General features: G+C 34.1%; 1 protein-coding gene across 3 annotated transcripts; it reads left to right on the forward strand.

Annotated features, from left to right (window-relative positions):
- The first annotated feature begins 2961 nt into the window (after positions 1-2961).
- LOC108345455 (uncharacterized) lies at positions 2962-26888 on the forward strand. Of its 3 annotated transcripts, none has more exons than XM_017584048.2 (17): positions 2962-3289; positions 3378-3496; positions 4631-4676; positions 4814-4886; positions 4966-5023; positions 8025-8120; positions 8961-9078; positions 9155-9421; positions 9508-9609; positions 13283-13640; positions 13748-13861; positions 16133-16761; positions 16924-17120; positions 20851-21058; positions 22134-22253; positions 22532-23302; positions 23627-26888. In XM_017584048.2, exons 1-17 carry the CDS (start codon positions 3194-3196, stop codon positions 26675-26677), a joined length of 6423 nt encoding a protein of 2140 aa, XP_017439537.1. In that variant the 5' UTR covers positions 2962-3193; the 3' UTR covers positions 26678-26888. The 3 variants fall into 3 exon arrangements, with proteins under 3 accessions (XP_017439537.1, XP_017439538.1, XP_052723548.1); XM_017584049.2 differs by having other exon boundaries at positions 13283-13610; XM_052867588.1 differs by lacking the exons at positions 2962-3289; positions 4966-5023 and having other exon boundaries at positions 3402-3496.
- The last annotated feature ends 719 nt before the right edge of the window (positions 26889-27607 follow it).

The following is a 27607-nucleotide window of genomic DNA, read 5'->3' on the forward strand; positions in this document are numbered from 1 at the left end:
TATCAATATCTTAAATTTTTAATTTTTTTTATTTATAATTCTTCCTAATTTTCTTTTGGAATTGTTTTTAATTGCTTCATCTCATTCCTCAAAATCATCAAAATATAATTTAATGTGTATATATTTACTTTAACTTTGAAAAGGTTAGAGAAAAATTATAAAATATTTCTTTATTTTTTATGTACAATATCTTACTATGATGTATGAAAAATATATTTTAGTTATAATTTGGTTGTGTAAATTTAATTGAGCTTTGATTTGGTTACGTTAATAAAAATATTTTTTTTATCATATTTTAAATAATTCATTGAAAATGGATAGATTGATTTAGACATGGTAAGATATACTAAAATAAAATATAATTAGATAATGTTAGATATATTCAGTTATTTAGTTTTTTTTTTTAATTATTGAGTTTTGCTAACGTAGATTAATGGAGTTAATTTTGTTTTGTTAGAAAATCACTAAGAGAAGCTCTTTTATATAGTTGGATCTGAAATTAGCCATTTGAAAAAACAAAAGTTTTATAATATTAACAATTTCATACTATTTATGAATAAAAATATTAAACTAAGGGAAAATTTGAAGGATCAGAAGTAAATTCAGGATACATTAAACTAAAGGTTTTTTATGTCTCATCATTCCTTAAATGTTTTATAAACTCATTCTTATTATCTAAAGAATATCATTTCATATGCTTTACAGTCACATCATAAATAATCTTTGCAATCTTGGTTTCAATGAAAGTAACACAAAACTTTTGTACGTTGTTTCGTTTTTCTTCTTTGAGTTCCATCTAGATATACCACAATATTTGTATATTTGCAAGTTTTTTCATCATCTCTTAAATATAACATACAATCAGGTTTGAGCGAACTAGTATAAAAATACTTGTGTTATTGTTTTTTTTATTAAATGTTTTCCTAAAAGCTTATTTGAAAACACAAGCGTCTAATAACTATTGCATATTATCTAACACCTACAATATTCATTAAACGTTATCTTACAAAAATATTTAAAACATTATTCGAACCCCATCCCTTTATAATGTTTTCATGTATTTCACGTTTTTTTGCTTCGTGTGACAGTGTATACATGCTCCTATCCAACAATGACAATTAGCGCTGATATCACCTCTTTCTCATATTTCAGGATTTGTGCTTCTTATCTTGATTAGAAAACCTTAGATTTTTAGGGTTTTTCACTCTCCTAGTCATCTATGGCTTATTTCATTGTTGTTTTGTCCATTTTTATGTTATATGGAACTAATTAGGCGACTTGAGTATCAAACATTAAACTTTGGCTTGAGAATCAAGGGTATTTTGGTGATATTATTCAAAAAGTGTTTGTTATTGCTTTTGTTGATCTTCCTTGTTGCAAGAAAATTGATGCTAAGTTATGTATCATTCTCAAGGGTACCATTCATTATTCTTTAAAATAAATGTTTCATGCCTACAAAATGTGTTTTAAAGTCTAGAAACAAGCCAAATTATTATACAATGACACTCGACATCTTTATGTTGTTTGTCGCGATCTTTTTAGTGTTGTTTCTCAACAAAATCAAGGCTCCATGAATGATTAGTTGGGTTAAATTCATTCTCTTTTTCATGAATTTAGTGAGTTATTACCTCTTGCCTATACTTCTACCCAAGAAATAAAGCAATTGTTAAAGTTCTTCATGGTATTGACATTACACGGACTTGGTGATACATATTCCTATGTTTGTAAACAGATTTTTAGTTCACCTGTTGTCCCCAATTTGACTTCTACTTGTTCTACTTTTTTGCATGTACCAAATACACCCATCAATGATACACCTATTTTTGTTGATGATTCCTTTGTGTTGACGTCTCAAGTGATGATCGCAATCGCTTTAACAAGTTTAGAAAAAGACGTCACAAATCTAATTACCGTGGCAAGTTAGGTTGCAAGATTGACAGATATTATGCATTAGATGGACATTCTCCTTAATCTGCTATTGTTGTTTAGACGAATCCTCCTTCACAATCACCTACTATGAATCCTTCTTCATGTGATACTATATATAAGTCAGCTATTACAATTAATTTTCTCAAATAGTTTGAGGATCAACAACCTTACAGTTTCGTTACATATGTAATTTTTGTTCATAACTCAATCTTTTTCTCTAAGTCTTTGGATATATTATGTAATATTTGATTTATATTTAAATTAATTTCAATCGATTTACTCGAGAAAGAAAAACCACAAAGTTTAATTTGTTTTATAATATATGATTTTCGATTCAATTTTTTAATTCTATTTTGAACATCAAATTACTTTCTAAGGAAAAATCTCCTATAAGTTATGACACTTTTTCACATTAAAAAAACTCTTTTTTAAAGTATCCAATAATTTGAAAAATTTAAGGAACTAAATTAAACTTTTAAAATTTTGAAAACCAAAATTAATATAAATAAATTAAAAGGCTAAAACTATAATTAAACCTTTTGATAAGGTTATAAATAAAGAATCATATTACTAATGTATAAACTACTCTTATAATTTTTAGTGATATAAATGTTTTTATTTATTTTAAAATGAATGAGAGAGAACACGAATGCGGTTGAAATTAAAATTGTTTGAATGAAGACATATTAGAGTAAAAAGTTATATTACGAAAACTTCTAATTATTACTATTTATTGATATTAATAATAAGACTGAATAGTTATTTTTGTTAAATGATTTTTCCAATTTTATTTTACTATTTATTTTTTAAAAACGAGACAATACCATCTCTTCATCAAATCTTCCGATAACAATTATAATAATTGGAAAATGTTTCTTGAACAACCATTTTTGACAACATTTAGACACGCGCACACGTGTTAAAATCTGAGTGGTCTAGTTGGAAAAATTAAATGAAAATGGACCACTCGACACGTGTGCGCGTGTCTAAATGTTGTCAAAAATGGTTGTTCAAGTATCATTTTCCATAATAATTTGGTTTTGGCTTAGGCTCACAGCGATGGTCACGTCACAGAAGCCATTACCTTCTCTTCTCACAATTCAGATCCTTATTTTTGAACCCTCAAACCCTTCCCTCAAATTAACCCTTTCGTTTCCCTCTTTCTTCAATAGCCCTTCTTTCTTTCTGGTCGCAATCTCAATTGGTATGTGATTCAGAATCAGAAGAAAATCGAATGGTCCTTTTCTTCCTCTAATCGGTTAAAATGAAGGCAGGGAGTGCTGCCAAGTTGATCGTCGACGCTCTGCTTCAGCGCTTCCTCCCCCTCGCACGGCGTCGTATCGAAACCGCTCAAGCACAGGTATTTGTGTCAACACCTCTTTTCGCTCTGAAACCAACTTTCCAATTTCGTGGTTTGAATTAACGGCTGTGATGGGGATTCACCGTAGGATGGGCAATACCTGCGACCATCTGATCCGGCCTACGAGCAGGTCCTTGATTCCCTCGCAATGGTCGCGCGCCACACTCCTGTTCCTCTGTTGGAAGCTTTGTTGAAGTGGAGGGAGAGGTTAGGATAATTAACTCTTCCTCTTTTTTTATTTTTGTTTTTCACTTCATCTTAATTAATTAGCCCTTTTTTATTTTTGTTTTCAGTATGTTTTTTAACATAGCTGGTATAGTTTAGTTTAGGCTGAACTGCATTGTTGCTCACCCTTTGATAACTTAAGTTTAGAAAGTTTTTCTTTTGGTTCTAAGGTGTCTGTGACCAAATGGGTTTTACACCGACGTTTCCTAGACTATGTTTGGATAAAAGTTAGGTTCGTCTTAAACTACATTCATATTAATAGACAAAGAGTATGCTTGAATGGATTTCTGAAGTCCTTGCAGGAGAATAAAATAAGAAAAGAAATTAACTCATGTGTCATTTGTATAAACTAATTTCTGGAAGCTCAAGTTTTAACTCATGCTTAGACTAATTTTATGGAGAAACTTGTTTCGCCTTTTCTTTTCTTTCTCCTAGAAGTGTTTACGGAAAAAATTGCCGAAAATATTTATGGAGAAACTTTTTCTCTTAGTTTGTGCATTGGAGTGTGTGTGTGTCTCCATTTGATAAGCTTCAGACTGCAATGCAAGAACTTTCAGACTTTACCATATGTCACCAAGTTAGGGTGTGTCATGAAACTCATTTGATTGATACCAATTTTTACACTTTCAAGGCATAAACGGATAAACAATGTATAGTTTAGTTTAAAATAAAGTTTTGGTTCTTCATCTTAAGTTTTTGGTTTCATTTTGATTTCAATTGGTTTAAAAAGTGTTTTTTGGTCTTTTGAAGTTTCTAGCTGAGACTGTACAGGTCATTCTGACAGTCTATTTTACACTGATGCTATCAATTTTATTTGACATGGCAAACGTGCCTGTGATGTAACATCTATCACATTCACTTTGGCAAGTGTCACCAAGTAAGTGTTTGTGTGGACTGGTGGAGCGGATCTTGGTCTGACCTAGGCGCTTTAAAAGACCAAATTGATAATCTTTAAACTTAAGGGACCAGACTAAAACAAAAAATGTACAAGTGACCAAAAGTGTATTCTAGTCTTTGGTCTATGATGTGAAACTTTGCTTATACTTGTACGTTTTCAACCCTGTTGTAGTTAAATGACTCACTGAAATAATTAGTTTTCTTTTTAACTTGTTGTAGTGAATCTCCCAAGGGTGCCAATGATGCATCGACATTCCAAAGAAAGGTTTGTGTGCAAGAATTTTGATAGGCTAATTAATGCTTGTATAATTTAGAGTTTTGGCATATTTGCTTTGGTTTTGTTTTCAGAACAGTGATCAGTTGGTTTGGAGGTTTATGTAGCATATTTTTTGTTGATTTCAGCTTGCAGTGGAGTGCATATTTTGCTCAGCATGCATACGCTTTGTGGAGTGTTGTCCACAAGAAGGACTTACTGGTTTGTATTATGTATATGTGATTGTGTTTCTTTTGTTTTGAACATATGATGGACATTAATTATTCGTTTGTTGTTACAGAGAAACTGTGGTCTGGGCTCGAAAATTTTGTTTTTGACTGGTTAATTAATGCTGACAGGTATTTCTGTTGTCGATGATAATAGGAACACTGTAGTATGTTCATAGTTGGTGAAAATATTTTTTTAATAAAGCAAATGATTGATGTCTGAATTATAAGATATAGGGTTCTCCTAAGAATTACTTTTCCACTTTTTTCAGTTCATAATGTGGATGTCAATTTTAGGTTCTTAATTGCTTAAGACTTTCAGTATTCAAGATTATTTCAATCTAAATCCTCAACAGGTTTAAACTTTTGCTGCATTGAGGCTCACATTTATGTAGAATGCTTCAGTAGTGTGAAAAGAAAGAAAAGTCAGATACATAAGCTTTTGTTTCTCTCCAATGATTGTTAACCATTGATTCTGGGAAGTTATCTGAGCATTTAGATGGCTGGAGTCATTCTAAAACTTTGTAGCCTAAGATAAATGGCACATTCACTCAAGGATCAATCAAACTTATGTAAAAATGCATTTTTGATGTCAAGCTGAAACAAAGTTCAGTGGTGAATAGTTGCAATGGAAAAGAGAAGTTGAATAGATGTTAGTTTGACAACAAGAGAGAGAGAGAGAGTCAATATAAGGTCACAGATTTGTGTGTTACCATTAGGTCCTCTTTTAAGAGTATACAACTATCAACACCCAACAATTGATTTGACAATTAGGAGAGGAACCAGCTCCCAAGTACCACTACTTTGAAGGACATACATCTCATCTCTAGGTGAGATAAAGCTTCACATGGAGACTTAGGAATAGGAATAGAAGATAACGAGGACAAACAAGTATATTATATGGGGGAAAGTCTATGATAACTAAAGTTTGATGAAAGATACCATTGGATTGCAGGAATAGCTGAGACAAATATTCACAAGCATTGTCACTACATAAAGCATGTATGGAACTAAATTGTGTTTTGATTTCATTTAAAAATGTCTGAAATACAGAAAACACTCCTGATTGATTCATTAACCAAATCCAAGTATATCTAAAAAAATCATTAATAATGGTAACAAAATATTTAAAACCAATGGTAGTGCTACTCTTGCAAGCTTGTGTTTGTGAACCATTGACAACAATTATAAAAGACAAATTAGCTACTATTACTAGATATTTTGTCAATTGCACCCTAGTCAATAACCTAGGGATCAAGAGATGGAGATTGATACAGACAAGCAGATGAATTACGGCGTGTCACTGAAATTGTGTTACTAGAGGATTGACATGTCAGACACCATTGGATGAATTCTTCAAATGTTGCTAGATCAGCCGATCATGTAGGAGCAACAAGTGACTCAATAGCAAGAATATAACTAGAAAAGATGGGACAATCTATTTTGGAGGTTGATGTAGTGTTGGAAGACATTTCTTTAATAATACAACAGAAATATTTATAATGATATCATTGATCCGCTATTCCTATACTTGTTTATCCATTCATGTAGGTGGAGGATCAATGTGCAAGTCCCATGTCTTGCATTGCAACCTTACATCCAACTACAACCCTTAGCCGAGCACCCATGCGAACTCGCATGCAAAGGAAACTGGAAGCTAGAGTTGAAAGGGCTTCATCTCCCCAAAGTTCTAGGTAAAACGATGGATACACTTTTCAAAGTTGTACCTTGACAAGTTGCACAATGCTTTTGGTAGTCATTATTGCAAGAACAAAAGGAGATTCTCTAAAACAACTTTGCACCAACTATCAGAGGACAAGGGGTTTTGCTTGTTGGCCTGTCAAGTTCATTAGACCTCTGTTGATGAATGATATGAATAAGCAAAGGAAGTGGTCGCTCTCTGGAATAGGCGATGCTATAAGAAGATAAGCCCCTTGGACTAGTACTTATTATCTCACAAGCAAGTAGGTGACGACCCTAAATCACATTGATCCTTGTATCAGCCAAAAACCAATAGGTCTTCTTTCCTACAAGGGCAAGGTTTGGAATGCTTACAAAATGGAAAACTGTTCTGGTAGGGCATTGAACATTGCAATGTTGGTATCACCATGTGTTTGCAAATGGTAAACATGGTGGAAGTCCATGATATCAATCAATAAAATCTTGAGAGAAGCACACCACAAAAGCTAGCTATTGTAGTTGGAGAGCCAAAGACCTTATAAACCCTGGACTATAATCCTATACTTCCTATGTGGGACTCAAGTTCCATCCCTTGCAACTGAATCCTAACATAAAGCAAACATAGCTGAAATGTCCATGTGGTGTCTTATGTCTAATAATTTTAAAATCTCAGGAAACTCTTCTTTTTTATTTGATTTTTGGAATGCTTAACATTGGATGTGTTTTAATATAGTTAAGCTGAACTATAGATAGAAGTGTATATGAATTGACCGAGTTGAGCATTTGAAGCTTGAGTTTGGCTTGTGAAAAGAATTGGATATTCAAGCTTAGGTCATCTATTTAAATGAGCTTAACTGAAAGCTTGAGTTGGACTTGCATAAAAAGTGAGCTGTCCGTTTCAACTCATTTATAACTTAATTATTTTTTACTATTTTCTTTAACATTAAGCGATAAATAATAAATGAAAGGTAGTTTTATAAAAATTATTAGTAGAATAATATATGTAAAACTGTTTTCAGAAAAATTATATTTTTTATATATTGTGTATATGCATATAATATATATATATGTATGTATGTATGTATATATATATATATATATATATATATACATATATGTATATATATATATATATATATATATATATATGTATGTATGTATGTATGGACTCTTCAACTTGAGCTTTTAAAGCTTGAACTCCACTCATTTAAATATTCAATCCAATTATCAAGTTTGGGTTTGTTTATAAACATAACTTGAATGAGTAATTGATGAGTTGAGTCCAAATATTTCATGAATATTTTGAAAGTGTTGTTAAATCAATTATTATTCAGACTAGAATGTGGTTTCTTAGTAGCAAAACATAAAGATTAATTATTAGGTTTCCATAAACTTTTTAATTCTCTTATTCTTCTGTTAACTTTGGTGTGAACTTAGTGAACTCTTGTTGCAGGGTTGTTAGCCAGGTTGAATATCCCTCACTGGTTGATCTGAGGGGGCTTCTTCTGGACTTAGTTGCTCAACTCTTAGGTGCTCTGTCCCGTATCAGGTATATCTGATTTATCAGGGTTGTGTATAAATTATCCAGTATGATTGAAAATTATTTGACAATTATATTGTTGACACATTTAGTAAATACTTCTTCATATCAGTCACATGTATTATTCTTTCTTTAGGAATTTAGGTATCGTCCTGTCTTGTGCCTTTTAAGGGTATGTATTGTTCTCAGTCCTGAAAAATGTAGACTGACGGGGCTATAGGAGAAATTCAATTGTTTTATTATCTAATTCTTGGTTGGTGCCTTATACCTTTATCGTTTTTCTCTGATTTCTTAGTTGGCGCCTTTAGTACTAGTTTTGAATAAAACAAGGCAATGTATAGATTCTATACAAAAAGCAAATCACTAGCACTTAAATTTTCTAGAGATGTGTATCTGCTTCTAGTGTGCTTGGTGCTGGCTTTCCTCGTTCAAATATATTTTCCTTGTGACTTTGTATTGACATAACTAATGTTCTATCTGTTCCTGCTTTCATTTGTTGAGTTAGTTGCAGTACCACAACAAAAAGTGTATGGAGATACTTTTAGAATCTATTTACCAATTTAGAAAAATGAATTTTACACTTCAGTTCTCCATTTCAGGTGGAATTCTGTCTCCCTAACTATTAAAGTTTTGTTAGTTTGAGATGATTAACTTTTGTAGTGTTTGTGTGTTAAGTTTTAAAATTTGATGGGTGATTCTGGTTCAGTCAAGTGGGATAGGGATGATGTTGTTGGGTGATTCTGCCTCATCCCTTTACACTATTGTTCAGTTAGCCATAATTGTGTTGCCTTTGTATCTCAACTTTTTTTTTTTTATTATTTCACGGTATTGCTTTTCTTGTTTTTATAGGTTTAGTTCTGTTACTGAGCGTTTTTTCATGGAACTCAACACCCGTCGAATTGATACAAGTGCTGCTAGAAGTGAGACACTTAGTATCATTAATGGGATGCGCTACCTGAAGCTTGGGGTATGTGTAAAACTTAAATATTTCATGTAAGGTATTATATGGTACTAGTATTATTTAAATATAAGCTTCATCTCAGGTTAAAACAGAAGGTGGATTAAATGCCTCGGCATCCTTTGTTGCAAAAGCAAATCCTTTAAACCGTGCTCCTCATAAACGGAAAAGTGAGCTTCATCATGCTCTATGCAATATGCTCTCAAACATCCTAGCACCTCTTGCAGATGGTGGGAAAAGTCAATGGCCACCTTCTGGTGTAGAGCCCGCACTTACATTATGGTATGAAGCTGTTGGACGTATAAGAGTTCAGCTAATGCATTGGATGGATAAACAAAGCAAACACATTGCGGTAAGCTGTTCTCTTACCAATTTCAGTATTTTTCCTTGTTTATTAATGTTAATTTTGCTAAGTTTTTATTTTGTGTTATCATCTAGGTTGGGTATCCATTGGTAACTCTTCTTTTATGCCTTGGTGATCCTCAAATATTTCACAACAACTTAAGTCCTCACATGGATCAACTCTACAAACTTCTTAAGGTATGTTTAAATTCAATTGGCTCATTCTTGGATTCCATTGGAATTGTGGGTAGGCAAACAATATACTATACATGGTAAAATGCTCATGTTTCAGCTAAGTATTACTCATGATTGCTAAACTTTTTGCGATAGAATCTTTTTCTTTTTTAAATTGTTTTGTTTCTGTTCTTTTGTGGTGGAGACCCCACATTTACTAGAGATATGACCAAAGTATAGTATATAAGTAGGTACAACCCACACTATATAGACCAATTTTGTAAGGTTTAGTTAAATTTAAAGTCCACTTTCTAAGATGGTATTAAAGTCTATGTTAACAAGTTTTATTAGACCTATTATATCACCGACTATCTTATCACTATTGAACTACCCACAAATATCTTGTTCAATGTTTGATATATCTAGTTCTCAACGTGAGGGGTGTGTTGGAGAATTCACATCGATTAGGGATATGACTAAATTATAATATATAGTTGAATGTAAAACTTACTTTACAAGCTAGTTTTGTGAAAGCTAGTTTTGTGAAAGGTTGAGTTATGTTTAATTTTCACTTTCCAAGACTTTGCTTAGTGTGTGTGTTTGTGGCACTTTTCTATTTAGATATTTATAATCTAAATAGAAAAGTTTCTGTGAACCTTTTGTATATTATTTAACAGACAACTAGACCAATTTATAAGTTACAAGAGTACCTAACTAATGAGTAGCTGACTAATTAACACTGAGTTGACTGGTAGGACTTGAGCATTATTGGGAAGCAAGTTTAAATCTAACTTGTCCTCACATAATCGGCTTGAAATGTTAGGTTTGTCCGCATTTATACATTATAAATTGGTCTTATCTCTGGTCGACGTGATATTTCCAACTCATATGTCATATGAAGGAATTGATATCTTGTGTGTAGGATTAGATATTTGTGGGTGGTTCAATAAAGGGGATATGATAGACTCACAAAACCTTACTAGGATAAGTTTTGATACCAACTTGAGATGAATTCAAAAGAATAGAAAATGAATTAGAGAGGTTGATTCCCCTCTCTTAGGTCCTCATATTTATAACGGCAATGTAATTTAGATTCAATGGATGAGAGGAAAGAGAAAAGAATAAGAAATGTAATATTTAGAGACTAGGTACAATACAAAGCACATAATAGCTTTTCAATAAAGTCTAGTTAAGATGACCTATTCTAACAAGCACCAACTGCTAGTCCAACCTAGAAGACTAGTCCACCATGTGGGAGAACGACAAGTCTTAAGTACTACACCAAATTCCTCATCTTACTCCATTTGAGACACCTTCATTGCCACTCCTTTTAAGGATTGTTGTCCACAACAACTTCATTCTATGGAAAAGACCTGGTGGTAGCCCTTTTCACTTTGATAACTATCAGTATTCAGTTTACACCTAAATTCAGCCTATATGTAGCCTTTTATGTGGCTCAATTCTCAATGAAAGTATCAATTGTTAGGACTTATGAACATGATGCAAAAGACTTGTCCATTTGGTAGGAGAGCCTCAAGGCTTAAGTGCCACATCAAGTAGCTCATCCTACCGGTTAAGAAGTGGACTTTAAGCCTAACTCAACCCCACAAAACCGGCTTGTAAGGTGAGGTTTGCACCCATTTATATATTATAAATTGATCTTATCTCTAGTTGATGTGAGACTTTCAACACCCCCCTCATGTTGAGGTATAGACATCATCTCGAGCGTGAGACTAGACATTAATGGATGGTTTGATAATGGCCCGATAGTGGATGAAATAACATGTCCAACAAACAACAAATATCGTTAGGATAGGCTATAACCATAACTTTGACCATATTTGAAAGTGTGCATTTTCCTCTCTTAGGATTTCATATTTATAATAACTTTGGATACATAAGATTCAATGTATGAAAGGGAAAAGAAGAGAATTCGAAAAGATACATCTAGGAACTAGGTCCAGCAAAAAACACAACACCTTACAATAAATCCTATTAAGACTATTTATTCTAACAAAGATAACTAACTATGCTGATGTGGCAGAGAGCCAATCAACTTACATAGCAAAGGAGAACTCTAATACCCTAGTACTTCCCTAGAAACTAAGGATTGTGAAGAACTCAAAACCTTGAGTTTGACTTTGAGATGAGTGAACTGAGTTATGGCGAGGAGCTTGGCTAGAATATTAGCAACCTGAGCTTGAGCAAGCACATAAGAGACAACTAGAGACTTGTCGAGAATTTTTTTCATCTTCTAAGAAAATGTCCAGCAGCTCCATGTTTTGTTATGTAGTGCAAAACTGGACTGTGACTTAAAGTAATGGTGCTTTGGTTGTTACAGTAGATGACTGGTGTTGGAATGCTAATTTGAAGCTCATGAAAAAAGAGTCTCTACCCTTAGAACATCAGAAGCAGTCATAGCTAAGCTCCTCTACTCAGTTTCAGCAGTTGGTGTTGCAACTAAGTTTGCTTTTTCTTTGACTATCAAGAAATCAAGTTAGGGCAGAAAAATTAGATATGCCCCTGAAGTGCTCTTTTGTCATCTACATCATATGCCCAATCAACAATTGAAAACACTTGTCAGCTTATTGTGCCACCAATTATAAGCACAAATATCTAGTCTCACATTTGAGATATTCATTGTCCAGCTTGACGAGAAGTACTGGAGATTCCACATCAATTAGAGATGAAAAAAAATGGCACAAATCTCACCATACAAGCAGGTTCTTGTGAGGTTGAGATAAATTTAAAATCCATTTTCTATGAATAAATAATATATATATATATATATATATGTGTGTGTGTGTGTGTGTATATATATAATATTGTATTTAGACTTCATAACAGAGGTCATCTTGCTATAGTGTTTTTGGGGTTGCCAGCTCCGTGCTGCTATATGTGATTGACTACTTAGCTGCCTGAATCTTGAAATCCTGAGTATAATAATGTTTGCTTGTATTGAGATAATTAAGTACGATAATTAGGTGACCATATTAATGGTACATGTTTGTATTTATCATATGCCAATAGTTGGTCCTTCTTTATAGGAATTAGCTCGAGTTATGAGAAGATATTATTAGATGCCATATTTATCATACCTAAATAATTGATCCTTATTTATTATAAGAATCAGCTCTTTTGAGTTACAGGAAGATTTTTTTAGACAGTGTAGTAATTGGTATTAGGATATTGTAGGGATACGAAGAGTTGTTATTTTATTGCTGTGAGTATTATTTCTAGGATGATGGAGTTCTATATAAAGTAAGCTCTTGTACTCTCTTTTTTTTTTTATCAGCGTAAGCTCTTCTACTTGTTTAAAACTAAGAAATAATAAATATTAAAATAGACAAGCCATGTGAGATACCAATGGATAACCTCTAAAATCAAGGCTTTTTATTACCAAAATGATATGATCCATATTAATACTTTTATTACATGTATTGTAAATATTCCTAATCTGTCTGACATAATCCTCATTTAGCGATGCATTTAGTCCAAGGAATAGGCAAGTCAGAGAAGGGTGGGTAAAATGTCCTTTTTTTCCCTAGTGAAACACAGATAGTTTTTGGCTACTCTTTAACTCCTAATATCTATAAATGGCGAACAAGAGCTCGTAGTTACTTCATTATTTATGCGGTTTAGGTTTTTTCAATTATTTTAACTATACAAAGAATCCATTCTATTGTTGGTCATGCAGGATAAGAATCATCGGTTCATGGCTTTAGATTGTCTTCATCGTGTTTTAAGATTTTACTTGAGTGTCCATGCGGTGAACCAGGCCCCAAATCGGATATGGGACAACTTAGACAGTGTAACTTCACAACTTTTAGCAGTTCTAAGAAAAGGATTGCTTACTCAGGATGTTCAACATGATAAACTGGTTGAATTCTGTGTAACTATAGCTGAACATAACCTTGATTTTACCATGAACCATATGATACTAGAATTACTCAAGCAAGACAGTCCCAGTGAAGCAAAGGTTATTGGTCTTCGTGCATTGCTTGCCATTGTCATGTCACCTTCAAGTAAGCATTTTGGTTTGGATATATTTAAAGGTATAATTAATTACATGCCTAGAATAATTGTACATTGTTATGTTTAATTGAAGTACATTTTCAGAGCTTTATTTTCTTCAGTAATGACAATTTTGTTGAATGAGCAGGTCCTGATATTAACCACTATATTCCAAAAGTGAAAGCTGCAATTGAGTCTATATTAAGGTCATGCCATAAAACTTATAGTCAAGCACTTTTGACATCATCACGTACCACAATAGGTAATTACTTCTATTATATGCTAGCTGGATTGAAGGTGTTTAAGTATAAGAATTACAGTTTAAAAGCTGAATCAAACCTCTATATTTTGCGGAAAACATATTTGTCTATTATGCACTGATATTTCAATTTGTGTCACGTATATATATGCAACAAGTATCCATATCTGATATGGTAGGAGACTTTACCGATACTTATTAATGAAGTGTCTAATTTATAAAATACTAACACTTTTATGATGATAATAATTTATGGTTTTTTGTTTTGATAATATTTAATACATGTTATTATTAGTTTGGATTCACACTAACAATTACATATTTATCATGTTTTTAAGAATTTTTGTACATTTTTTCAATATGCAAATAATATGTATCATATCCTATTATTTTCAAATTAAACATATTGTCATATAAAATGGGTGTCACATCTGATACACTTATTTTATCCGTGCATCATAGATATTTGTTAACTATCTAATGTTATGTGGATTTATTTAATAAAGAATTTTGTTTCAATCATGCTTTATGTGTTTAAAAATCTACTAAAATTTTAACTTGTTTTATGATGTACAAATAAGCTTCTTTGTGCATTCAAAGTATTGTTTGATAGATTAGTTTTTGTAAAAAATGTATGAAAGGATGAAGGTGGCGACAATATTTAGCATTAACAAAAAATATATTTTTATACATTACAGTTAACAATAACATCACAATATTTATTTGATTAACATTGAAGTGGTATACATAACACATGTTGAACTGCTGAGACTTTTAAGAGGTGATTTCTTGTATGGTATATAAAGTGCATATGATCAAATTTGAAGAGTCGAATCCTTACTAGCCAATTAAATTATGCCACCTATTCTTCACAGTTAAATTAACATTTAAAATTAGCACAAGGTAAATTGACTCTATGCATGGGTTCATCAAGCCTTGGGATGTTTTTTGGAGTTGAGTTCCCAGGGAAAGGGAAGAGGGTAAAATTTTCATTTTTAATGAACATTAACTAATTTGACAACTTTTCAAAATAGAAGTAATATAATGGTACAATACTTTTGAAAGTAATAACATTTTTTCTCCTCTAAGATTACTATTTATCTACTTTTTTGTTTTGATTGTTTCCTAAATCTTTTAAAGTGAAATGAAAGTTGTAACTTAATTCTCCCCTTAGTCTTATGTTTTAAGAATATTTTTGTTACTTTTTTTAATGTTGTAAAACCTTTTCAAAATGATGTGTACTTTTCTATTCTGAAAGCACACTTCTTTACAGATGTGTATATTTGAAGGGTTTCCTTGGCTATTTTACCATTCACGACTAATGTGTTTAGTTACTCAAATAGATTTACCGAGGTTGGGGAAAATAAGTGTCTATTTCTTCCACTTTTTATTTTATTTTATTTATTTATTTTTTATTTTTATTTATTTCATGTGCTACATTTTATTATCTGCTTCTCCAACTTTCTTCTGTCTCCAAACTACTTTTATGGCAGTTAGTGGAGTCTGTTAGAAAAATTTAGAGTCTGTAGGCTTTTACAGCTGATGAGTAGCTAAGAAGTTAAACGGTTAACATTTCCTAATTATAAATATATTTCTGATCTTCCCTTCGAAATTAGCCATTTAATTTACTTACCACCTTAGTTATAGAACACACAAATTCTTTTAATTCTTGCACAATATTTTTCTCGCACTTTTCTTCTTTTTCTTGCAAGTACTTTGGAACACTGCTGGACTTGATAAAGTACAAACAAAATTTGAATAATAAATATTTAGATTTGACGACTTGAAGTCATTTAGTCTTTTCACAAAGTCTGAGTAAATTGTATGTGAAATAAAGATATTTTCAGACTGGTCTGCCTTTCAGTACGTTCATGCCTATAGGTATTACAAAATATAATAGGATTGAAATGATGCAAACTGGAAAGTACTACTCATTTCCTTAGGATGGGTGTTCCTTTTGTAATTAATTTACTTTTTTCAAATTTAGATTTTGTGTTTTGTTAACTTTTGAAATTCTGCTTGCCATCATGACACCGTGATGTGTGAAGAGAAAGTATTTTCAGATTGGTCTGTCTTTCAGTATATTTCTATGCTCACTGGTATTCCAAAATATGATAGGATTGAAACTATAAAAACTATTTATTTGTATAGGATGGGAATTTCTTTGTATTTGTAGTTTTTAATTTTTTGAAGTTGAAATGTGCATTTTGTTAATTAGTTTAGTATTGAATTTCTGCTTGCCATCATGATGACACCATAAGAATTCTTTTGTAGATGCTGTAACCAAGGAAAAGTCTCAAGGGTATCTATTCCGGTCTGTGCTGAAGTGCATCCCAGATCTAATAGAAGAAGTTGGGCGAACTGATAAAATTACTGAAATAATACCACAACATGGCATAAGTATTGACCCTGGTGTTCGAGAAGAAGCAGTGCAAGTGCTAAACCGAATTGTGAAGTACCTACCCCATCGTCGTTTTGCTGTAATGAAGGGAATGGCCAATTTCATATTAAAACTTCCTGATGAATTTCCTCTTCTCATTCAAACATCGTTAGGACGCCTATTGGAACTCATGCGCTTTTGGAGATCTTGTCTAATAGATGATAGGATACTACTTGATGCCGATTCAACATCTTTAGGGCATGAAACTGAGAGATTGAGAAAGTCTTCCATTCAACAATCAGGCGAAGCAATTGAGTTTCGTGCATCCGAAATTGATGCAGTTGGCCTCATATTCCTTAGTTCTGTTGATAGTCAAATTAGGCATACAGCATTAGAGTTATTGCGTTGTGTTCGTGCATTGAGGAATGATATTCGGGACCTGAGGATACACGAGCAATCAAATCTCATGTTAAAATATGAAGCTGAACCAATATTTATTATTGATGTTCTGGAAGAACATGGGGTACACTTTTGCCTATATTATTCAATTTTGTTTGAATGATATTTTTTCTTGTTATCTGCTACACTAATATTTTATGCATTTTTCATTTGTGTATTTTTTGAATTTTATCTTGTCATAATAAGCCTTGGTCCCCTTAAAGATGTAAATACCTTGGCATTGCAGGATGAGATTGTTCAGAACTGCTATTGGGACTCCGGGAGACCATTCGATTTAAAACGAGAACCTGATGCCATTCCTTCGGAAGTGACACTTCAATCTATAATATTTGAGAGCCCTGACAAGAACAGGTGGGCTCGGTGTCTTAGTGAGCTAGTGAAATATGCTGCTGAACTTTGTCCAAGTTCTGTTCAGGAAGCAAGGTAAGTTTCTATATCTTTTACCTTTTTCTGTATTCACTGAAGTCCAAACATTGTGGAGCTAAATATATTTAGTAGAAAGATACAGAAATGATTGAGTGTAAACCAATGGATTGTCTTATGAATCCAAATTAGAAATTAATGCCAGAACAGTGAGAAGTTTCCTCTGACAGAAATATATGGAAGACTGATTAGAAAACTTATTTATCTCGCTATTACTAGGCCATATTTGTCTTTTGCAATTGGCATTGAGTCAATTCGTGCAAAATCCTTGTATTGATCATTGGAATGCTATCATTCCTACTGAGATACCTTAAAAAGGCTCCAAGACTAGAACTACTTAATGAAGGGAATGCCCAAATCTTTGGATATTGCGACACTGATTGTGTTAGTTTTCTTATGGATAGACGCTCTAGCATAGGATGTTGTATTTTTCTAGGAGGAAATATTATCTCCTAGAAAAGTAAGAAATACAATATTGTTTGTTAGCCATCTGCTGAAGTTGAGTATGGAGCAACGACATCCCTCACCTCTGAGCTTATATGGGTAAAATAAGTCTTCCAAGAATATAAATTTTTGTGATAACCAAGCTGTTCTCCACATTATTTCCAGTCTAGTGTTCATCAGAGGAATAAATATATTGAAATTGATAGTCATTTAATTCTAAAGAAGTTGTTGTCCAAGGAAATTTGCATCTAGTTTGTCAGATCAAGTGATTAAGTTCTAGATGTACTAATAAAAATCCATGAGAGAATCTCAGATTGAATATATTTGTTCCAAGTTTGACACATACAATTTGTATGCTTCATCTTGAGGGAAAGTGTTAGAATAAATAGTCTTAAATACAATTTATCTATGTCCATTGTGTTGCACCTAGTTCTTAGATATATCGTTTCAAATTCTCTTCTCTTCTCCCTCATATATTGTATCTGATGTATCTAAAGTTGTTATAAACATGAGATCCTAACAGAGAGAAATTCACACTCTAAGATTCGTTGTAAATCCTTTGTATTATTCTCAGGTATGAGCATTATGTCCCAACTAAATGCCCATATAGTAGCATAGATGTACATTGCCATGAAAGTTTAGCCTCTCCCCTGTAACAAAACTACTGCCCTATTATGTATGTAGGCAGTAGACAAACATTGTAGGAAGGCACGAGGAACCAATTCTGAACCAGGACCACAAACCACACATCTGGATGTGGATTGTGAAGAGGCAAGATATTAAAGAAAGTTTTTTGAAAAGTTAATTTTGTTAATTTTTCTACTCTTTTTGCTTGAAATTCCAACTTTAAATAAATTTTAACCAAAGAAAAAAAAACTAAATTACCAAATCGACTTAACTTTAATTTTGAAGTTCTTATTTCTGTAAAGAAAAAAAGTTGGGCAAAACACAGGAAGATAATAAAGTCTTAGATAAATCATAATTGTAATTAAATATTACATAGTAGATAAATTGTAATTAAGTATTACATTGTAGATTAACTGTAATTAAATTTACTAGCCTTCAAAGTAATGATGTTAAGTAATAGGGAATTCTAAAATTGCATTTGTAAACTATTATAATCATAGAAATAAGGAGCTGTTCCTATATAATTCGGAGAATATTGAAATAGGGAGTTGATCCTATATAATTAGGAATATCTAGATTATATATGTATTATTAGGATTCTTTTTTTTGTTTATTCATGTATCATATCTTTGCTGTTAGAGGATATCAAATCTCCTCCACTTATTGTATTGATTTTTTTTTTTCTCAATATAAATAAAAACACCCATCCTGTCTTAGAAAAACACGGTTCCATCTTAGTGCTTTTCTCTTCCCTAGAGTTTCACTTGGTATCAAAGACATTCAAAGCCTATCCTAGTCAAGCTTGAGATGTCGAGTCCTCAATGCAAAGTGGTTGTGTTTGGGATCTTACACCAACTACAAGTATGATCAAATTATAATATATGATTGTAAATCTTATCTTATCCGGTTTTGTAGAGCTGGGTTATGATTAAATTTTACTTTCTTAATATGGTACAAGAGCATCTTCATCCCCTTGTTCAAGAACTTGCATTTAAACGGTTAGTACTAGATTTATTGGAAAGGGTCACCCACCATGTTATCCACGTAGTTGACCTAATAGTGTTGGGTATGCAGAGGTGTATATGAAAAGCTCCAAATTCCATCTTGGTTAGAGAAAGAGCCTGAATAGAATATTGAACTGGAGACAATCTCACTATATGAACCCGTTCTTTGGAATTGAATGCATAAACTCACATTTTAAGAAGTAAACATATTTTCCAAAGAGGTCCAGCAAGAAAAAAAATCTATACCCCCATTGCTAATTGATGGAAAGTGATAAGAAATCTTAAATTTTATGACATACATAGAAATTTAGACAGTGAATGAAGCGTGACAGTGGGCTAAAAAAAAGACAGTAGAGAATGAAGCATGGTAGCAAGAGTACAATTAATACCTTAAGTTGATGTTGAATGAAAACACCATAAAAGGACCAAGAGTGTATATCCTTTTATGCTGTTGCAGGGCAAATGAAGGGAGTTGATGAAATCCAATAATGCTCCAATTCAAATAATTCCCTGTCATTTAAATATTAAGTATGAGAAAAGTGACTTTTAGGAAAATGGAACATTGAAGGTTATAAAAATTATGGCAAGAGACCTATGTACAAAACTGGAAGATAGAGGCTTGGGAAAACTTCCCTCAAAAGGCATTCTTCTACAATCTTAGTCCTATCCAGTTTTCTTCACAAAAGTTAATACGAGAAACATTACTGCCTCAAAGGGAAGCAAAGATGTAAAGGACATATTTAGAAGAAGGTTAGACAAGGCATGGACACTAACATAATTTTTGCATTTTCATGGAACAAGATGGTGTCACTTGATATATGTAGCCTACAACCTCTAATTGGAAAAGGCATTGCTTTATATAATCTTAAAATATTCATAATATTTATTTTGGGACTTTTAGTACTTGACCTGCCAGGCTAACAGTGCAAGGTCATATTAATCTCATCAGTAACAATTTTGCATGGGATCAACGGTATGTCGGTGAAGTCATGAGAGATTGCACGTGAGCCAAATCAGAAGAAGCCATCAAGTTATAGTGTCAAATAGTGCCAAAAGATGCCTAATAGTGGTTTGCTAGAGAAGTAGAAGCATGGTGGGGAGGTCACTGGGGCTGGATTGCCAAAAAACAGTGTGTCCAGTGGTGATCTGAGATGGGCACACCAAAGAGAGGCAGTGCATGTGGTGGAGTTAGGCATAGATTTGTGCATGGTTGGTGGTTGCAGGGAGACTGTGACTCTGGTGGTGTCTGCTCTTCCAAGAAAGGAGGGCTCAATGGTGGTAAATGGAGGATTACAGTGGTTTGCCTGAACAGGCTGCATGTACATTACACTGCAGATATAAAAAAGACAAGAAAAGGAAAAGGAAACTTTAGCTCTAATACCATTAAGAGTTTTTCTATTGTTTTGAATTGTGTAGTAAACATGTAAATCCCTTATATCATTATAATTAAGGAAACCTAGTAATGGAGAATATCCTAATTACTAAAGATCAAATCATATCTTTCACAGAAAGTTTCATGGAGTGATTTATCATTATCATTTTGAAGAAGAGGAAAAAATATTTTTACCCACGTGCTTTGCTCCCCCTACCCCTCTTCATTCAGTCTGTTTTAAATTTCTATCTAAAACTTGGTAATATCACTCAAATTTGGGCAGGAAAGAGGTCATGCAACGTCTTACTCATATCACACCTGCTGAATTGGGTGGAAAAGCTCATCAGTCGCAGGATATTGATAATAAACTGGACCAGTGGCTTATGTATGCCATGTTTGTCTGTTCATGTCCGCCAGTTGCTCGAGAGTCTACCAAAGATCTTTACTCTCTAATTTTCCCTTCACTAAAATCTGGATCTGATGCTCATGTTGTAAGAGCGCCTCTCTTAACTTGTCAATTAGTCTATCTTCTCAAGCAGTCTATGTCAAAGGATGAAGAGTGGCATGCGTGCTTGATGTATTGTTTGTATGTTTCCATGTTTTCTAAACCAAAATCATTAAAAAACAATCTGAGAATAGTTTTTGTTCTTTGTCGTTTTTACAATATTCTAATATTTTCGTATGAAAAACTATTTTTAGTTCCTCAAGTGACTGAATGGTAAGAAAAACCAATGAAGTCTGTAATTTGAATGAAGAAATTCAAGATAAAGTCGGATGCAAGATATGCAGGCTAAAGGCTACTCTGTCATAATGTTTGTTTGTTTAACTTATAAATATGATTTCTTGGTTACAGGTTTAAAAACATTTTACTTTTAAATATTAATTACCAATTCTTCATTTAACCTATGTTGAGATCTCACTGTTTTCTTTTGTATTTCTTATTGATGTAGGAGGTTAGGAGATGTATTTAGAATGGTAACTGTCTATAGTTTGACCTAATTTACCGGGTCCACATCATGATTAAACACTTATAAACTATTCTCTATCTTTGTAAAGGAAGTTTATGCTTTAGTTTTGTTCTTTCTCCTAAGAAGTTATGTGTTATGAACCAACGATCTCAAAAGCTTAATCTGTTAAGGGATAAATGAAGGATTTTACATTATGTCTGGTTGATTATTATGTCGACCTTTGTGCATTTCCAACAAAAACTGTTTTTATTTATTCCCATTATATGCTAAATGGAAATAGAAATAGGATTCGTGTTCTCATTTGATTTTTGGTTCGTGCATAATGTTTTGTATATTTTGTGGATAATATTAAAGTCAGAATTTTGATTTCATTTCTTTTATTGGTCCCTGTTGAAAAACAATTTTTGTGAGGTTTGACAAAAGGTCTCTTTACATTTGCGAGTTTCGAGTCCATTGTTATGTGGAAGAGGTATAAGGAAGATTATTGACTGTTAATAACAACAATTTCATTTATAAAGACATTTAAATTTCTGCTGCAAAACATTTTGGTCATCACTTTTGGTGTCTTTGTTTATTGCTGACAAGGTTTCTGATATAGCATGCAGCGACCATGGCTCTTGGCCGCTCACACTTGGAAGCATGTGAAATCATGTTCAGCGAACTTTCATCTTTTATTGATGAAGTTTCTTCTGAGACAGAAGGAAAACCAAAGTGGAAGGTATAGTTTTGAATCGGTGAAATTTTATCAGCCATTGAGGACTTGAAGTGGGTAGTTATCATAAATTATGAGTGATAAGGACAATATGATAGTGACAGAAATTAGATAATGAATTCTTAAAACCTTTCCAGCACATTTGAACAATATTATAGATAATAATTCATATTTACGTTGTGAAATTATCAAAGCTTTTGTTACACTATTGTTTTAGTTGTTTTTTCTCCTGGATGGTTGAATTATAGTTTGGCATTTACAATATATATGTATATTTTATTCAGAGTCAAAAGGCTCGTCGGGAAGAGCTTCGTGTCCACATTGCAAATATTTATCGTACTGTTGCAGAAAATATATGGCCTGGCATGCTAGCACGGAAGCCAGTGTTCCGTCTGCATTATCTTAAATTCATTGATGAGACAACTAGACTAATCTCAACAACTCCTGAAAGTTTTCAAGACATGCAACCATTCCGCTATGCACTTGCTTGTGTTCTAAGATCATTAGCCCCAGAATTTGTTGATTCGAAATCTGAGAAATTTGATGTTAGAACTAGAAAGCGACTCTTTGATCTTCTTCTCTCCTGGTCTGATGATACATGCAGTACATGGAGTGTAGATGGTGTGAGTGATTATAGACGTGAAGTTGATCGTTACAAGTCTTCTCAACATGCAAGATCAAAAGATTCGGTGGATAAAATATCATTTGACAAAGAACTGAATGAACAGGTTGAGGCAATCCAGTGGGCATCCATGAATGCAATAGCATCACTTTTATACGGACCGTGTTTTGATGACAATGCAAGGAAAATGAGTGGCCGTGTGATATCTTGGATTAATGGTTTGTTTTTGGAGCCTACACCAAGGGCTCCATTTGGTTTCTCACCAGCTGATCCTAGAACACCATCATATACCAAGTACCAGGGGGAGGGTGGTCGAGGAGCTGCTGGTCGTGACAGGATCAAGGGTGGCCATCACCGTGTTTCTTTAGCAAAATTGGCTTTGAAGAATCTTTTACTTACAAATTTGGACTTGTTTCCTTCCTGTATTGATCAGGTAATATTTCAATGCTATATTGTGCGTTGCATCCTAGGAAATATTGTTCTCCAACTAAAGAATTAGCAATGAAGTCTATTCATATACAAATCGTGATAGGGTGAAGAATAGTAATATTGACTATCTAATAATCATATATATACACACAGAGAGGACGCTGTTTACAGAACAATAATATATTGATACTTGCACTGCAAGCTATTTACACTTTTAGATAATGTTCTTTTTATATAAATTAATATTTATTACATAATCTTTTGGATCATGCTTGTTTGTTTTGTCACACTGGTATTATAGCTTATTCAACTGAATTGATCTGTGCAGTGCTACTACTCTAATTCTTCTGTAGCTGATGGATACTTCAGTGTACTGGCTGAGGTCTACATGCGTCAGGAGATACCAAACTGTGAAATACAAAGATTATTGAGTCTGATCCTTTACAAGGTGGTAGACCCATCAAGACAAATTCGTGACGATGCACTTCAGATGCTGGAGACACTTTCTGTTCGTGAATGGGCTGAGGATGGAATTGAGGGTTCAGGAAGTTATCGAGCTGCCGTTGTTGGTAATCTTCCTGATTCCTATCAACAATTCCAATACAAGCTTTCCTGTAAGCTTGCCAAAGATCATCCTGAATTAAGCCAACTTCTTTGTGAGGAGATTATGCAGAGGCAGTTAGATGCTGTTGATATAATTGCACAACATCAGGTCTTAACATGCATGGCTCCTTGGATTGAGAACCTTAATTTCTGGAAACTCAAGGAAGGCTGGAGTGAAAGGTTACTAAAAAGTCTCTACTATGTAACATGGCGGCATGGAGACCAATTTCCTGATGAAATTGAGAAGCTTTGGAGCACAATTGCTAGCAAAAATAGGAATATCAGCCCTGTTTTAGATTTCTTGATAACAAAAGGCATTGAAGATTGTGATTCAAATGCATCAACTGAAATAAGTGGTGCATTTGCTACATACTTCAGTGTTGCAAAACGGGTAAGTCTTTATTTAGCACGAATATGCCCTCAGCGGACTATAGATCACCTAGTTTTCCAATTGTCTCAACGACTACTAGAGGATAGCATGGAGCCAGTTGCAAGTAAGGGTGATACTAGTGCAAATTTTGTGCTAGAATTCTCACAAGGTCCTGCTGTGGCCCAAATGACGTCAGTTTTGGATAACCAACCACACATGTCCCCATTGCTTGTAAGAGGTTCCCTTGATGGTCCACTAAGAAATGTTAGTGGGAGCTTGAGCTGGAGAACAGCAGGTATGACAGGCCGGAGTGTATCAGGTCCATTAAGTCCAATGCCTCCAGAGTTGAATGTTGTCCCAGTAACTGCTGGGCGATCTGGACAGCTTCTTCCAGCCTTGGTTAATATGTCAGGACCCTTGATGGGTGTTAGAAGCTCAACAGGGAGTTTACGGAGCCGCCATGTTTCACGAGACAGTGGGGATTATCTTGTTGACACTCCAAACTCAGGTGAAGATGGACTGCATGGTGGGAGTGCTATGCATGCTGTGAATGCAAAAGAACTTCAATCAGCCTTACAGGGTCATCAGCAGCACTCACTTACGCATGCGGATATAGCTCTGATTCTTCTTGCTGAAATTGCATATGAAAATGATGAAGATTTCCGCCAATACTTGCCTCTACTCTTTCACGTTATCTTTGTTTCAATGGATAGCTCAGAAGACATTGTACTAGAGCATTGTCAGCATTTACTCGTTAATCTATTATATTCCCTAGCAGGACGCCACTTAGAGCAATATGAGGTGGAAAATAATGATAGGGAGAACAAACAGCAAGTTGTGAGCTTAATTAAATATGTACAATCTAAGCGAGGAAGCATGATGTGGGAGAATGAAGATCCAACAGTTGTCAGAACTGAGCTTCCAAGTGCAGCACTTCTTTCTGCCCTGGTTCAGAGCATGGTGGATGCTATCTTCTTCCAAGGAGATCTTCGGGAAACTTGGGGAGAAGAAGCTCTTAGATGGGCTATGGAGTGTACATCAAGACACCTTGCCTGTCGGTCACATCAGATCTACCGTGCACTTCGACCAAGTGTAACAAGTGATGCTTGTGTGTCCCTTCTTCGCTGCCTCCATAGATGTCTGGGAAATCCAGTACCTCAAGTTTTGGGATTTGTTATGGAAATTTTGATGACATTGCAAGTTATGGTGGAGAATATGGAGCCAGAGAAGGTGATACTCTACCCACAGCTGTTTTGGGGTTGTGTTGCTATGATGCACACAGATTTTGTCCATGTCTACCGCCAGGTTCTAGAACTGTTCTCTCATGTGATTGACCGTTTATCTTTCCGTGATCGGACAACAGAAAATGTACTCCTTTCAAGTATGCCCAGAGATGAACTTGATAGTAGTGTTTTAGGAGAATTTCAGCGCACAGAATCTAAAAGTGGCTACGAACCTCTACAAGAGGGGAGTTTACCTGCTTTTGAAGGGGTTCAGCCCCTTGTTCTTAAAGGACTTATGTCGAGTGTCAGCCACAGTGTTGCTATTGATGTTCTCTCTCGTACAACAGTTCATTCATGCGATTCTATATTTGGTGATGCCGAGACAAGACTCCTGATGCACATCATAGGATTACTCCCTTGGCTCTGTCTTCAACTTAGTAAAGACATAGTGATAGGTCCAGTTTCACCACTCCAACATCAATATCAAAAGGCATGCTCTGTTGCTGTCAATATAGCAATTTGGTGTCGAGCAAAATCTTTGGATGAATTAGCTACTGTATTTATGATTTACTCTCGAGGAGAGATTAAGAGTATTGATAATTTTCTGGCTTGTGTTTCACCACTTCTATGTAATGAATGGTTTCCAAAACATTCAACTTTGGCCTTTGGACACTTGCTAAGGCTACTGGAAAAAGGACCAGTTGAGTATCAACGTGTCATTCTACTCATGCTCAAAGCTCTCCTCCAGCACACACCAATGGACGCTACCCAGAGTCCTCATATTTATGCAATTGTGTCCCAATTGGTGGAAAGCACTTTGTGTTGGGAGGCACTAAGTGTGTTAGAAGCCCTTCTACAAAGTTGCAGCTCATTGACTAGTACTCATGCATATGAACAAGGTTCATTTGAGAACGGAATTGGCGGACCTGAAGAAAAGTTGCTTGCTCCACAAACCTCATTCAAGGCCCGAAGTGGCCCTCTACAGTATGGCTTGGGATCAGGACTAAGCTCGGCTTTTACACATGGACAATTTGGTTCAACTGAGTCTGGGATGACACCAAGAGAGGTAGCTCTGCAGAATACTCGTCTGATTCTTGGTCGAGTATTAGACAGAAGTGCGTTAGGAAAGAGAAAGGACCAGAAAAAGCTAGTCCCTTTTGTGCCCAATGTTGGTAACCCGTGATTGTATAATTCATTTTCTGTATATATTCTGTCCAAAGTTGAAAGTAGGGATTGCTACAGGATAGACGTTGTACATACTACATAGGCTGGGATGAGAGTTTTGTAACATTCTGTGTAGTTGTAGACAGATCATTTTCTTGTCAAATAGCATGCATAATTTAACTTCGATTGTAACACTGCAATGTAGTTTTCAGCTGTTCCTTCCTGCCCTATACCATTTTTCTTCATTTATATTTATTCCTTTCTTATCTTTATAGTTATGAGGCTCATAAATTCAGAGAAGTGCGCATAATTGGGAAAGGGAAGTATGTTTCTATTTGACTCTGCCATAAAAGAAACCCTGGATATAATTTGATTAGTTGCTGCACAGTAGTTATTAAACATTCACACTAGATCGGATAATCCATTTGGAACAACGTAATCGATTAGTTTTCCTTGATTCTTTTTAACGAGTTAATTAAAGCTAACTTCGTGTTGAATTTATGGTTTTTATGTATTCTCACATTTAATTCAATGTGATTACAAGAATATCGGACATACCTAACCCAATCAAATGTTAAACCTCACGGAAGAGTTTGCCAGTTATAATAGTTATTTAAGGTGTATATTATTTGAGTGATGCAATGATACATAAAAAAGATCTTACATATACACATGGGTTTAGGGTAACCATTGTTGAGATTTAATGGTGTCTTAAGTGACTCCACAAGTTTATGGAAAGAATCTTTGCGTGCTTAATGGTGACTTTAGCTCTGGTTGATAGTTGGGCTGCTGGTCAAATATGCTGATGAGTGAGATGGGTTTATTAGGGATGAAGGATTTCAAGGAGAAAGAGGCATCACTAACATGTCAAACTATATCTATGAGTAATATTTGTTCACTCACAAAGAGTTTTTTGACCAGGTTTTATTTATAAACTCTATCAATCACA

This window comes from Vigna angularis, chromosome 8 (assembly GCF_016808095.1).
Source record: "Vigna angularis cultivar LongXiaoDou No.4 chromosome 8, ASM1680809v1, whole genome shotgun sequence".
Classification (NCBI taxonomy): domain Eukaryota; kingdom Viridiplantae; phylum Streptophyta; class Magnoliopsida; order Fabales; family Fabaceae; genus Vigna; species Vigna angularis.